Here is a 14501-nt window from a genome sequence, read left to right as displayed (position 1 = left end):
GAAAAGAAAAAAATAAAGAACTACTTTGGCACCGGGAGCTTTCTCTGTGTAGAATCCTCAGTTACGGCCCCCACATCCCCAGGGGTGTGTGGCCTGGCCTCTCCATCCCTCCTAATGCCCCCTCTTCCCTGGAGTGGCTCCACCCTGGCGGGTGTCCACAATGTCCGGCCCGGAAGAATCCCTGAGTCCAGCCCCCACCCCCCAGGGCACAAAGGGCTCCTGTCTGAGGACAGCCTTGCTGCTCCCAAGGGCACCCCTACAGGGACTGTGGAGTGCAAGAGCCCATCGTGCCAAGGGCTGCTCCGTATCTTTCTGCCCTGAGGTTCACGTGCATCTCTGCAGTGGGCTGTGCCCCCCCCCCCCCCCCCCCCCGCCCACTGTCTGCTGTGCGAGAGCCCACTGTGCTTGTGCTGATGTCAGGGGAGGCCTACGGCCTGTCCTGAGCTGGGTAGGAGCACAGGCTTAGGTGGGCCCCCGGCCTGAGCCAGAGGTGGAATGTGCCCACAGCCTTGATGAAGTTAGGCTGGGACTGGAGGAGGCAAGGTGACAGGCTGTCCTATCGGGAAAGAAGTGAGAAGCAAGAGGCCCCCTGGGAGGCCATGGCTAGAGGCTGGCCCAGCAGGCACCTCATCCCTGGGCCTCTAAAGCTGGCAGCCCTACAGACTCTCGCAGGGGGGCTGGCCGTGGCCAGGATGCAAACCCTGGCCTCCAGACCCTCAAGGGCAGTGGTGGCTGGGCCGGGGGCTGGGAGTCAACCAAGACCTCCCAGGATGGCCCCAGGAAGCCGAGGATGGACGTGCAGACGCAGGCCCCGCTCCCAGACCACGGGCCTCCCCGTGGATCCTAACACCTAGCAGGTCCTGACCTCCGCCCAGGAGATCTGCCACCAAATTGGACTCCCCTCCCCTCCCCTCCCCTCCCCTCCCCTCCCCTCCCCTCCCCTCCTCTCCTCTCCTCTCCCCTGCTGCCTTGTTCCCTTTGATCTGTTTCCATGACCCCCTTGGACTTCAAGCTCCCAGAGGGCAGGCTGCCCAGCCCAGCCTGGGTGCCAAAGAAGTTTTTTAAGTAAAAGGAAGCAGAGGGACTGGGACATGAACAGGGACAAAGGCAACCTCCGGTCTCTCATCTTTCTCGAAGCCCGCCAGGTATGGAGCAGAGGTCCGAGGGCATAGGGCAGTGGGGAAGGAAAGTGAGTGGGGCACAAGAACTGGGGCTGACAGGTCCCCTGCGGGGTGGGAGGAGACAAGAAAGGACAGAATGGTGTGGCCCTGCCAGGAAGAGTCTCCACCCTCTGTAATGCCCGTGGTGGTCCCAGCCCCTGGTCCCCATCTGCTTTTCCGAGATCCAGGTCCTGCTCACAGGCACCACTGGGCACACGTAATCATGCATCCACACGTGCTGCACTACACCCGCTCGGGCACACGTGCCAGTCCATGGCCTCCCCAAAGCCTGGGGTCCACCTCTAGCCACCTGTCCCCGGACCACAGAAGCCAGACCTCCCTGGGCCAAGACAGTCCTCTCCTTTCGGCCCCAGCCTAGTGCCTGATGTGGACCTGGGGCCTCAGAGGGGGCACCAGGCGGCAGAGGGAGGAGAGGCCACGCCCTAAGCTGGAGGAAGGCAGAGGAGGAGGCTGCGCAGCAGGGTCCCTGGCTAAGCCTGGCGCTGCCACAGGTCCAGCTTCCTTGCTGAGCGGGTGGTGGCCTCCGAAGCCTCCACGCCCACCGGAGTCCAAAGAGCACAGGTGTGGCTGCCTCGTGGCCTCATCATCATAAGGCCCGCCTGCTCCCCAGGGCCCACGGCTCAAGGGCCCCTGTTCACAGCCGCTAACAGAGAAGCGCTGCCTTCCCACCCCCAGCACCAGACCACCAGCTCAAGCACCGGCCCCCTCAGGGGGACAAGCGCCTCTGGAACACAGGTAAGGGCCTGGCCCACAGGAAAATCGGGGCTCCGCCAGCTGCAGGTGATCCCAGGCCCAGGTCTCCAGCGCATTCCCTGCCGGGAAGAGCATGCCCCAGCAAGGCTTGGCACTTGGCTGCAGCTAGCTGGCTAGGAAGCAGGGGAGGGGGAGCCAGGGCTCCAGAAGCAACTCTGGGCTCCTTCTCCCAGTGTCTGCGATGCAGACACCCCTTCCCTGCTCCAAGCCCCTAAGTTCAGAGGATACATCTGGGAAACCAGCCTGCCACAGCTCTACTCCCCCAAGGGCAAGGCAGGCCAAAGCCAGCCGCCTCCCCTCTCCTGCTGTTTGGGATCTTGACAGTTCCCTGGACGTACCCACAGGAATCATGCTGGCATGGGGGAGGGCAGTAGGGCCAACCAAGGCAGAGTTCATTTTCTCTTCTTTCTCTTCCGGATCTAGAAGCAGGAAGTGTTGCAGCCTGGGGGGGTAGAGTAGGGAGGAGCAGGCTTCCAGCATCCTCCTCCCCTTGGAGGGGACAGAGCCAAATTCCCCTTAATTCAAGCTCCCAAACAAGGAAAATAGAGCTAACCATCTCCTCCACAATCCCTCAGTTGTTTCCTAGCAACTGATCTCCTCATCACTGACTCATCTTATCAGACCCACTGTTATTTTCATAACAGTCCTAATAAATGGGTGTGGGCTGCCTTCTTACACTTTGCCCGGGCTATTTCAGGGTTTCTGTATGACGCAGGCACATCATGGGGATGCATGGCACCCACAAACTTGACACCCTATTCATGAAGCATACACACGTCATTCAAATGACACTTACCCCCTGACTCACATGTTCAAGTCACTCCCACCCCACCCTGCACCTGTACACGCACTGCACTTACCTCCATTCCATTTCAACATGTGTGTGCATTCTGGACACACACATACACACACACACACACCCTGTGCCGGGAAGGCACTGGGGAGACAGTGGTAGCAAGACAAGTCTGTCCTTAGCATGTTGCAGCCCCGTAACAGAGACATATATACACAATTAAAGCATGGGGTTTGCAGCCAGACTGGGCTAGGCTCATTTTCCAGGAAATCCTCTCCGGTGACCTCAGGCTTGTTACCCTCTTTGAGCCTCAGAGGCCCCATCTGGTTAATGGAGCAATAACAGCACCCACTGGGTGAGGTTGTTTTGAGGATTAAATGAGCTGATGAGGGTGAAGTCCATAGAACAGTGTTCAACGTGTAGAGCCAAAGAAGTACGAGCAATGGTAGTGAAAATTAAATAGGATGTTTGTAAGGGGCACAGCCCCAGGCTCACACGCTAACCAGAGGGGCTATCTTTGTTAGAGATAAAACTACAAGGCTGGGTGTAGCATCAGGAAGGCACTCTGGGCAGGGGAGAGTGTGGTGGTCAAGGGGGGGCTTCACTGAAGAGGTGATCCTTGAGCTGGATTTAAAGAGCTGGGTAAGGGGCACCTGGGTGGCTCAGTGATTGAGCATCTACCTTTGACTCAGGTCATGATCCCAGGGTCCCGGGATCAAGTCCTACATCAGGCTCCCCTCAGGGAGCCTGCTTCTCCCTCTGCCTATGTCTCTGCCTTTCTCTGTGTCTCTCATAAATAAATAAATAAAATCTTTTAAAAATAATAAAACTTTAAAAAAGGCTGGGCAAGGGGGACCTGGGTGGCTCAGTCAGTTAGGTGTTTGCCTTCAGCTCAGGTCATAATTCCAGAGCCCTGGGATCGAGCCCCACATCAGGCTCCCTGCACAGTGGGAAGCCTGCTTCTCCTTCTTCCTCTGCTTGCCACTCCCCCTGCTTGTGTGCTCTCATTCTCTCTCTCTCTCTCTCTCTCTCTCTTTCTCAAATAAATAAATAGAACCTTTAAAAAAATAAAATAAAGGGCTGGGTAGAAAAGGGCTCTGAACAGAGGGTTCAGTGTATGGACAGATGAAGAGACAGGAGTCTTGATAAGACATTCAGGGAAGTGTAGATCATTGACAAACCCTATAGAGCCACATCATAAACATGCATTAACACGTGCATGCAAACAGATACACACACACAACACACACCCCTCCTGGGTAGGTCTGCAGCTTAAGAGGCAACATGGACCTCCTCCCAATTTGCAGAACTGAAACAGGCTTGGACAAAAGGTTTGCTTTGGCAAGAAAGGCTGTTGTACCTGACACTTTTCCTCCAGAAGCGAGGCATCTTCACATCCAGGCCCAAGACAGGATGTTTCCAGGTGCCTGTCCACAGAACTTTCCTAAGTCCACAGGAATGGGCTTTACTGAACAAATAATAATAAAATAAAGGAGGCCAGGAGCCTGCCTTGAGGCCTCCCAGGCCCAGCCAAAATGGGGCTCCTCAGAGGAAGGCAAGGCTGAATATGGTTCCAGAAAGGCCCCTGGAGCCAGGTTTGGGTTTGATCCTGGAGGCCCCAAGTCAGAGTCTGGCCCAAGCCTCCGGCCTGGGTGAGTGATGAGCTGCAAGAGCAGTTCTCCTGCCAGGGTCTGTCCTGGTATTTTTCTCCCCAGCCCTGATGGCTGTCTCTTTGGTTCAGTGTAGATTCTCAGAGTCATCTAACAGTGCCAACATGTCCCGGCCCAGCAGCAGAGCCATTTACCGTAAGCTCCCCTTCTGGTCCCCTCTCCCCTTCCCTTCCTGAACCCCTTGCCAACGGGCATCTCCCTCCCCTCGCTGACCACCCCCTGTAATTGTGTCTCCCCGGCCTGTTCTGTCTCCATCCCCTTGCTCCGCACCCCTACAGTGCAGCGGAAGGAGTACTTGCAGAACATCTCCTCCGAGCCCACCTGTCTGCAGCACAGGGTGGAGGTGAGTGGGTCCAGCATGGCAGGAGGAAGGAACGTGTGAGGATAACCTTCCCTGCAAGCACTTGAACAGACCACTGTCTCAGAGGTGTCTGGGCTTGAGTTCCCAGGGCAGGCACGGGGCCGCTTGGGGGCTGGAATGAAGGCTCTGGCCCTGCCTGGGCAGACAACACCGCGAGCTCTGGTTGCCCAAAGGGCTGCTGACACCCCAGGGGAAGCACAGGCCGGAAGGGTGTTGTGGGGAAGAGCAGACACCTGATCAGGCTGGCACATCCAGGGTAGACACCAGCCCTGGGCAGCAGCCGATCCAGGCTCTCAGGGAGAAGAAGCAGAGGAGGACACAGGGCCAGTGGTCTGGAGGCTCACGGGGCAGCGGAGGCCAGGCTCCTCCAGGCAGCCGGCTTGGGGCCAGGAGTCCTGGGCCTCGCGGTAGAGGTGGGCGTGGGAGCCGGCTCCGTTTAGGCCTGGCAGGTGAGGTCAGGAGGAGATGTGTCCAGGATGCCAGGCATTTGCTCATGAGATCAGGGGCCCCTGAATATGTAAGCAGCGTGAACTCCCAGAGAGGCACTGAGGGCTGGGCTGAGAGCAGGGCAGGGGATCAAGGAGCAGGAGACAATGGGAGCCCCCCAACAAGGGCCTGGAGGGGGGGCAAGGGGGACTGTGGTGTGTGGGGGTGGAGTTTGGATGGGAAGAGGGAAGGGTCTTCTCAAGGAAGGAGAATAACAGCAAAAACCTGCCAGGGCGATGGGACTAGCAGCGGGCAAGGCTCTGAGCAAGACCGAGATGACCGTGGACCTCATCGGGCAAGAATCAGGGGCAGGGGGTTCTGGATCTTCCTGGGAGACTGGGAAGGGACAGACTAGCAGAAGTGGGAAAAGCATTCAGGGTATAGGGAACAGCATGAGCAAAGGCAAGGAGGCAGGAGTGCTGAGTCAGAGAAGAGAAGGACCAGGCTGGGGTGGTAGATTCCCAAAGGGGGCAAAGGCAGCCAGGGACAGAATTGGAGGGTCCTATATCCCGCCCAGAGGAGTTCAGACCATTTGTTGGGTTATTAGAACCCACATCTACCACCATCCAGCCCTGTCTAGTGACCTGGACTGTTAAGGGCCATGACATCCTTCCTCCAGGGTTCTAAACCCTCTAGTGCAGCTCATCAGACTCTGCCTCCAGGGCTCTATCCCAGCCCAACTGCTTCCAGCCCTCCCACTGGCCCAGAAAGGCTGCTGTGTGGGGATGGCCTGGGACCTCCTGAGCAACAAGGCTAAGAACGTGCCTTCCCCCTCTGCTGCTTTTCCCCCCACCCCTACCCCATCCCGCCACCACCTGTGGGCCCCTGATCCAAACCTCCTTTCCCCTCAGCACCTAATGACATGTAAGCTAGGATCTCAGAAGATCCAAGAACCCAAGGATGCGCTGAAGAAGCTGCAGGAGATGGATGCTCAGGGCCGGGTGTGGAGTCAGGACCTGTTCCTGCAGGTCAGAGACGGCTGGTTCCAACTGCTGGACATCGAGACGAAGGTCAGCCCCCCCTGAACTTGGCAATGGATAACAGCTAACGTGGGGTGTAGAAAAGCAAGCACCTGGCATGGGCTTCACCCTCCCTGCCCCAAAGAACAGCCTGTCCCAGTATACAATACACATTCAGGCCTAGGAAGAGAGGGGAGACAGAGGCACTGGGTCAGAGAAGGTGACACCCCTGCCCGAGGCCATGAGGAGCCACCATGACTCTCAGGGACCTCACCGCCAAACTCTGTGTGGCGCAGGAGGAGCTGGACTCTTACCGCCTGGACAGCATCCAGGCCATGGACGTGGTGCTCAGCATCGGCTCCTACAACGCTATCCTGTCCATCACGGTGCAGGAGTCCAGCCTGCCAGCCACCAGCACTCTGCTCTTCCACTGCCAGGAAGTGAGGGTGAGTGACTAGGGGTAGGGCTGGGAGCGAGAGAGGGTCCAACGCCCATCACTTCCCCCTAACATCCCTCACCCCCCAACATAAACACACACACAGCCTGCCTGACTCCTGCTTCCTCCAGGCAGAGCAGCTAAGGAACAGCCTGAAGAAGGCCCTGGAGGAGGAGCAACAGCAAAGGTAGGCAGTCTCTGCCCCAGCCCACCTGCAGGACCTCTGACCTGGGGCCTGGGTGGGCAAGGCCCTGGCCCCACTTCTGGGGGAGCCCAGAAGCATGTGACCCAACCAACCTGGGCCTGGAACTGGGGAGGGACCAGCCTGGGGCTAGGGTGCAGATGAGCGTGGGGGAGGAGCGGGGGCCAGGCCCAGGGAACACTGGAGACTGTCCCTGGAAACTAATATCGGACTGAGAGGGCCTACAGGGCAGGCACATGCGGTGGGGTGGAGTCCAGATGGAGACCAGGGAGCAGGGCAGGTGGATCTTCTAGAGAGGGATGGTAATACCCTTTGATCTGGGGCAGAGCCTCTGTCCCAAGAACCCTGTCAAAGCTGTGTCCCCATCATGTGCTCAGCAGACCCCACTCTAGAGCCCGTCACCCCAGCCAAGACAGATGGAGGGGGCCTTCTCCAGAGAGGTCATTCTCTAAGGAGCAAGTACCCCCACCAGAGCAGGGGCTCCCTCCAGAGCAGTCCTACTGGATGACCCCAGAGCACAGTAAGTTTGGGGCACGAGGGCAGGTGGAAAGGAAGGTTTGAATCAAAGATCAGAAAGGCTCATGGTCCCCCTACATTGTAGGTACACCGCCATCCCCAAGGCCCCTGCTACGCAACTCCAGTACCCAAGAATCAAGCACCCTCACTTTGCCTCCTCCAAGGCGGACCCCATCTCCCGAGAGCCCAGAGAGGGATGAGGTAACTGTAGATCATCCTAAGCTGGCTGAAGCTTTCCAGCCCAAGGGAAGACCGGGTCCCAGGATGGCCAAGGCAGGCCCGGGACTGAGGAGGGACAGGGAGGCTTGGTCAGACCCTGGGCTGGGCCTGAGGCTCTGGCTGGAGGTAGGGAAGGGTCGGGGGCAGGGTTGGGAGTTCCAGGGTGGACCCAACTGCCCACTCAAGGGCACGGGTTGTTTGGGGTCCAGGAGATACTAAGCCACGTCCTTAGGGATATCGAGCTGTTTGTGGGCAAGCTGAAGGAGGCCCAGGCAAAGAGCAGTCATAAGAAGAAGAAACTAGGGAAGAAAAAAGGCAAGGATCAGTGGGGTGAGTGCTGAGGGCTGGGGGGGAGGGGGAGGATGTGGGGGTGTGGTCTTGGGATGATGAACAACCCCCCACTGTCCCCCTCCCCTATAGGAATGACACAGGCACAGTACATTGATTGCTTCCAGAAGATCAAGTACAGCTTCAACCTCCTAGTATGTGACTCCTCACCAGTTCACAGTCTTCCCCTCACCCCTCCCCAGCCACCGCTTCCTCTCTGGTCTCCTAGAACCCCAAGTCCTTTTCTTCTCCAGCTTCTCCCCCTGGAACCTCCCCTCCTCCACTAAGCACTTTTGGAGATCTCCAGGCTCCCAGCCAAGGCCCTGAACAATTATAGGGTCCTGGGGTCCTGGTGAAGGTGGGGAAGAATGATGGGTAGTAGCACATAATGCCCTGTGTCCCCAGGGCAAGCTGGCCATCTGGCTGCAGGAGAAGAACGCTCCCGAATTTGTGCACATCCTCTTCCAACTTCTAGACTCTGTGAGTTTGGGGTCGAGAGGGTGATGAAGAGGGACAGGCTGGAGTGAAGATGGAGCAGAGGCCAGGGTGGAAGGCAGGGGACAGGGAAGGTTGTGGGGTCTGCCCCTTGCTCATCACAATACAGCCTCCTCATTGACCCCAAGACACCATCCTTGCTGTCTACAGCACCTCTCAACAGACTAGAGGGGCTGGGGTTGGTCCGAGGACCCCAGGGATCTGAGGGAGACAGGAATGTGGCATTACAAGAGTTGGAAGCTCGGAATTCCGGGCCCCTTCCCACTCCTGTTTGGCCCTGGGAGACCTAGGCTGCCTGACGCCTTGCATTCCCTCCCCTAGATCCTGGCCCAGTGCCCTGAGCCTGGTCTAGCAGCCCGAGTGATTTCACCCCTCCTCACCCCCAAAGCCATCGACCTGCTGCAGTCCTGTCTCAGCCCGGCTGAGAGCAACTTCTGGAAGAGACTGGGTGCGGCCTGGACCACCAGCCGGTGAGTGAGGACAAGGCCTGAACTGCCCTGGGTCAGGACATTAGAGATGGTAGGCTCTGTTGTTGTCACAGACCAGAAATATCTCAAAACAAATTTCGGGGGGACCTCTCCGTGGAGTTCCCAACTTTTTATTAGACTAAGTACAAACAATTAAAAAACATTTTTTTAATTAAAAACCCCACCAGTCACCATCACTCACCACTGAAGGAAAAAAAGGACAGCTCTTTCCAAGAAAGTAGAGTTGGCTGCCTGCTATGAGAAATGTTCACATTTTGGTCAAGGACAAAGTGAAAACATTGTCTCACTCCAGCCAGAATTTAAGAATTACTGACATAAGAGATGCCGATGTAACATCAGTAAGACTTGGCAACCGGTCAAAGGGTTGAGGGAGAAAGAGATATTCCACGCAGTGTGATGGTGAGATAGGCCACAGCTGAGCTGGCTGATGGGAGCTGTGGGGAGCAAGTGAGGTGGGGTGGGGGGTGTGGACCAGTGGGGGTCGGCTGAGCTGAGGTGTCAGTGAGACGGTCCCCAGGTACAGGGGGACCCAGAACTCTGTCTGAGAGCAGTGGGCACAGAAGTGGAGCACTCCAGAGGGAGCCCCAAGGACCCGCTTAACCAGCGAGGCCCCCTTGAGCCCACGGGATAGGAAGGGACACTTTCACGTGTAGGTAGCAAAGGGAGCAGAGGGTCAAGGAGGCAAAGAGGAATTCCAGAGAGTTCAAAGGAGCAACCAAAAAGCAAAGGCATGAAAACCAAGAGAGAAGAGGGTTTTAGGAAGAGAGAGAGGAGTCAACCAGGAAATAAGCCAGTTGGGCTAGCGAGTCCCTTGCCTACCAGGGTGCTCTTCTCAGTACAGACTCATTAAAATAATTTTTGTCCAATCCACCTGAAGATGTGGATTATGGTTCAATGTAATCTATTTATTTTGTTGTGGTAAAACATGCATAAGATAAAATTTGCCATTTTAAAGAGTAGAATTCCACAGCGTTAGGTACGTTCTCAGCGTTGTGCAACCGTCTCTACTGTTCATCTTCAGAACCTTTTTCATCATGCCAAACAGAAACTCTGTACCCATGAAACAATGAACTAAACAGAACTCTGTACCCATTCCTCCCTCTCCCCAGCCCCTGATAATTTCTCTTCTCTTTTCTGTCCTAGTTTATTATTATTATTATTAAAGATTTTTTTTTATTTATTCATGAGAGACAGAGAGAGGCAGAGACACAGGCAGAGGGAGAAGCAGGCTCCCCACGGGGCCTGATGTGGGACTCGATCCCAGGACCCTGGGAGTACGCCCTGAGCCAAAGGCAGATGCCCAACCACTGAGCCCCCCAGGTGCCCCCTTGAGCATATTTTTAAGGTAAAGAAAGGGAACCAATTAAAAAGGTTCAGAAACGGAATGATTTCTTCGTTCCTGTTGAATAGATATTTATTAGCTGCTTCCAATATCCCACCCACTACACTCAGGCTGCTGCTCTCAAGGGGCTCCCTAGAGTTAGAAATACAGACTCATGGGAAGCATGTGGGATACAGTGGGGGAGGAAAGTAATTGGGGTGATCCAAGAGGAAGGAAATGCCCCAGTGAAGAAAGAAAGGAACTTGCTCAAGGTGAGCAGGGGTTCCCTGGGACAGGCAAGCGGAGAAGATTCCCAGCAGAACAAGCCTGGACGCCACAAACAGCACTGCCCCTCCTGCAATAGGGGTGCAGCGGGCGATAGGGCGGGAGGCTGGGGAGCCAGGAGCAGCCCCCACTCCGGAGTCAACCACAACAGCTGCTGTGACCTCAAGCCGAGTTCCACCCATTAGTTAACTCAAAAGAAAGAGAGCTGCTGCCAAGAAGTGAAAATCAGGTCAGAAAAGCCCAGCCTGAGCCCCGGGAGGGTCTTCCAGCACTGCCACTCTGTGCTTCCATCCCTTCGATCCAAACTCCCAGGTTGTGCAATAAAGTGTCCAACGTGTTCTTAGGGAGTGGATGCATCTTCACCTCACGCGCAGAGGTGAGGCTGGGCTCTAGAGACCCACGCGGACACATGCATTCTGCTTAACTGGGTGCCCCAGTAAGGGTATCTGGGGCCTTTCATCTTTGCTCACGGGCCATGTCCTCCCTTGTAAGACGTCGAGGCCAGGGCCTGCCATCTCCTCCCTCTCCACATCCGACAGCCTGGCACCAAGTGGACTCAGCTTTGTTCTCTCCCCAGGGCCAACTGGACAGGCAGTGAGCCCCCACCGTACCAACCCACATTCTATGATGGTTGGCAGCTTCCAGAACCCTCCAACCAGGTAAGGGATGCTTAGCAAAGAGCCCTGCTCAAAGCCCTGGGCTCTGGCTATTTTCTGCCCTCCCCGTCCACCATGGTCACATGACAGCTCTAAGTGGTAGGTGGGTTCAGGTAGGTCCCAGATCTGCGAGCTGGGCAGGCAGGGAGGGCGTGTGAGGCAGGCATGTGTGAGTGGGGCTGTGGTCTGATACGCCAGCTCCCATACCAGGCTGGCTGACTCCCTGCTCTTGCTCTCTCTGCTCTTTCCCCCCAGGCACCCTCGGGATACCAGAGCTCTACCTCTCTACGGTATGCCCTGGGCTTAGTCAGGACTCTATGATGGCGGGGGGGGGGGGGGGGGGGTGTGTGAGACTGACCCTATGGATCTGTGGATTCTACAACTCAGAGACCCTCTGAGCTCACTTTTGGCCAGTCACATGCCTGTACAGCACCTCCTCACCCCTACCTTGAATCGAAAAGTGGTTTTTTACCTTCCCAGTCTCCCATCCTGCTTCCTGTGATATGACCTACCATGCCTCTGATTTCCCAGAGCTCAGGTATAAAGCACTCAGAGGAGAGCTCAGACAGAGAAGAGTCCATTGCTAGCAGAGTCTTCAGAAATCAGTGACATTTCAGCCCCCTCCTGCCTACAGAAACCCCCACCCCAAGCCCTGCCTTACACTGACCTGCCATTAAATCCCAGTGGCAGCCGAAGGGTCACCACCAGATTCCAGGCAGGAGATCTCTGGGTCTCTGGGGCTGGGACAGGGACTCAGTCTCTGAGACTCCATTCTCCAGCCCTCCTGACTCTGTGTATGGTCGGGGTGGGGGGGAAGCCCTGGATTAGGGAGCACCTCCTACCTTGCCCAAGAGGAGACACACAACCATGGCCCTCAACCTGGGGACCCCAACCACGTGCCCTCCAGCTCCAGACCCATGAAACCAGCCCTGAAAATGCAAGTCCTATACGAGTTTGAAGCCAGGAACCCACAGGAACTGACTGTAGCCCAGGGAGAGGTGCTGGAGGTGAGACTCGGGCTTGAGCCTAGAAAAAGAGGTGGTGGTGGGTGGGAGCTGTAGGCAGCCTGGCATTGGTGGTCTGGGTGTGGGGCTGCCTAGAGAGAAGGAGGGTGGGGAAGGGCAGGAAGGAAGAAAGCCATGTTGGGGATTGGGCGTGGATAGAGGCTCCGGTGACTGAAGTAGGGACTCTTGGCAGGTCCTGGACCAGAGCAAGCGGTGGTGGCTGGTGAAGAATGAGAAAGGACAGAGTGGCTACATTCCCAGCAACATCCTAGAGCCCCTACAGTCGAGGGCCCCGGGGGACCAGAGCCAGTCGCCTTCTTGGGTACTATCCAGCCTAGACCGTCCAGAAGCTACAGGCCGGGGGTGGGAGCAGGAGGGATTCAATGACAAGTGGAGGAGATAGTCTTGGTTCTATTTAATCGGCATCATCACAGGCTCCCTGTGTGCCAAGTTTATCCTGGGGCCTGAGCAGAGAACAAGGCCTTGTCTCCACCAGACAAGCAAACCGCAGAGTGAGATAAGTGATTTGATGGGAGTCCAGAGAAAGGGCCCAGATGTTGGGGACCGTGGGTAGAAATGAGATGAGACGGCCTCTTACCCGGGCTCCCCTGGTTCCAGGCTCCAGTGCTTCGACCTAGCTCGACGCCTGAGGAGGTGGCGGCCTGGCTACAGGCACAGAACTTCTCCACCACGTGAGTGTCCCGCCCTGCTGTGCTGGGAGCACTTGGGAGGGAGTCAGGTTACAGCCGAGGCAGCCCGGAGCCCCAGAACACCCAGAACATGCACCGCACAGAAGAGACCCGCAGGTGCCACCCTCTGCTGAGTTAGAGAGAGCGTGCTAGAGCACTGAACGGGGAGCCTCTGCCTCGGGGGGACAGTAGGATTCCAGGAAGCCCGAAAGAACTTCAGGTGCCAACCATCCCTTCCTGCCGCAAAATTCTCTTCCAGGGCATTCCTCTATTCAAACCCAAGAGTTCTGAAGTCGGTTTAAGCCAACATGCGTATCTTACTCCGTCACCTCCAGATACACTTTTCCCCAAATTCTGTAACCCCAGCGCCCAAGCCCAACAGCCCCTCATACTCCAAAATGTAACACGCCTCCAACACACAGGCCCCCGCCCTCCACTCCACCTGCCGACACCTCCTGTTTTTGTTCCCAGCACCGTGAAGAGCCTCAGGTTCCTCACAGGGAGCCAGCTGCTTCGCATGAGACCCGGGGAGCTCCAGATGCTGTGTCCACAGGAGGCCCCACGGGTCCTGGCGCAGTTAGAAAATGTCAGAAGGACGTTGGGGGTGAGGACACCCTGTGGCCCTGACCCTCACAGGGAGTGTGGGATGCTCCCTGGGTAGGAGGGAGAGTGCCAGGTGGACAAGCCCGCAGGCCCAGCCCTGGGCTAGGAGCGAGTGTGGCGGGTGCTGGGCACAGGACAGTCCCCTCAGAGGCCCGACTTCCCACGCGCAGCCAGGGTGCTCAAGCCTGCCATGAGGCTCCAAGCTGAGTGTTGACGTGAGCCCTGGGGATCCCTGGCCTGCCACCTTCCTCACCTCGATCCTTTTCTTTCCTCAGATGAGCCTTTAGGCACCAACCCAGACACCTCTGAGACCAAGACCCTCTCGCAAGCAGGATGGCAGATCTGATACTTTTTGGCATCCTGAGAAATCCACACTCACGTCCCCAGTTTGCAGTGAACCCCACGCCCCAGCTCACACAGCAAAGAGGATGAGCAAGCCCGGAGGCTGAGACAAACGGTGCCTCTTCTCGCTGTGTTGAGAGCCCTCCCCAGTGACCACCTATTTATTGTGTGTCTTTCCTAAGACTGGAGCACTTTGTGCTTGATTTGTCAGGACTCTCATTCAGCCCCCCTCCTCCCCAGTAAAAGCATCTGCGAGCTTGGCATGTGCCTCCCAGTGGCTTCTTCTGGGCCTGATGGGAGCCAAGGGCAGGGAGGCTGGAAGCAGTGGGATGCTGGCTGTGAAACAGTGGTAGCCCCACACCCACCACTGGGCCAGACTGTTTGAAGGTGAGTGGGAATTCCCGCCGCAAACCTGGAGCTGAGAGAATTTGAGAATAATGGCCCAAGCTCTCCTTAGTCTCTTTATAAACAAATTCTAAAATAAGGTGATGCCCACCACCTTCTACCTTCTGTGCACACTTCTCCCAGTATGTCCCAAGGCACCCAGAGCAGCTGAGGGTACAGCTCCTCAGAGGAGGAAAGAGTACTCAGGCTGACAGTAGTTGGTGTGGATCACACTGGCTGATGAGCCAGAGAAGCACTAGCAAGTGTGTCAGCTGCTCTAGGCTCTACTTGGCAACTTCCTATTTTATTTTAGTTTTCTAAAGATTTTATT

The 14501-nt window shown here is 56.6% G+C and overlaps 1 protein-coding gene across 6 annotated transcripts; it reads left to right on the top strand.

Annotated features, from left to right (window-relative positions):
- The first annotated feature begins 1014 nt into the window (after positions 1–1014).
- On the top strand, positions 1015–14045 carry EPS8L3 (EPS8 signaling adaptor L3). 6 transcript variants are annotated; one of them, XM_077905784.1, is made up of 20 exons: positions 1015–1145; positions 1673–1916; positions 4474–4532; positions 4676–4740; positions 6096–6254; positions 6500–6649; positions 6771–6826; positions 7219–7361; positions 7443–7558; positions 7786–7906; positions 7997–8058; positions 8309–8383; positions 8720–8868; positions 11070–11151; positions 11404–11438; positions 11966–12155; positions 12346–12474; positions 12771–12844; positions 13313–13445; positions 13720–14045. In XM_077905784.1, exons 3-20 carry the CDS (start codon positions 4502–4504, stop codon positions 13729–13731), a joined length of 1782 nt encoding a protein of 593 aa, XP_077761910.1. In that variant the 5' UTR covers positions 1015–1145; positions 1673–1916; positions 4474–4501; the 3' UTR covers positions 13732–14045. The 6 variants fall into 6 exon arrangements, with proteins under 6 accessions (XP_077761910.1, XP_077761912.1, XP_077761911.1 ...); XM_077905786.1 differs by having other exon boundaries at positions 4469–4532; positions 12056–12155; XM_077905785.1 differs by having other exon boundaries at positions 1016–1145; positions 4469–4532; positions 7222–7361.
- The last annotated feature ends 456 nt before the right edge of the window (positions 14046–14501 follow it).

This window comes from Canis aureus, chromosome 8 (assembly GCF_053574225.1).
Source record: "Canis aureus isolate CA01 chromosome 8, VMU_Caureus_v.1.0, whole genome shotgun sequence".
NCBI lineage: Eukaryota > Metazoa > Chordata > Mammalia > Carnivora > Canidae > Canis > Canis aureus.
This window is presented reverse-complemented; position numbering and strand designations above follow the sequence as displayed.

What these genes read in the sequence shown, in the direction of transcription:
- EPS8L3 (XM_077905784.1), top strand. Translation starts at nt 4,502, where the DNA reads ATGTCCCGGCCCAGCAGCAGAGCCATTTACC. An exon ending in CAGCAGCAGAGCCATTTACC is followed by an intron (nt 4,533 to 4,675) that starts GTAAGCTCCCCT and finishes GCACCCCTACAG; the next exon opens with TGCAGCGGAAGGAGTACTTG. An exon ending in TCCACTGCCAGGAAGTGAGG is followed by an intron (nt 6,650 to 6,770) that starts GTGAGTGACTAG and finishes TGCTTCCTCCAG; the next exon opens with GCAGAGCAGCTAAGGAACAG.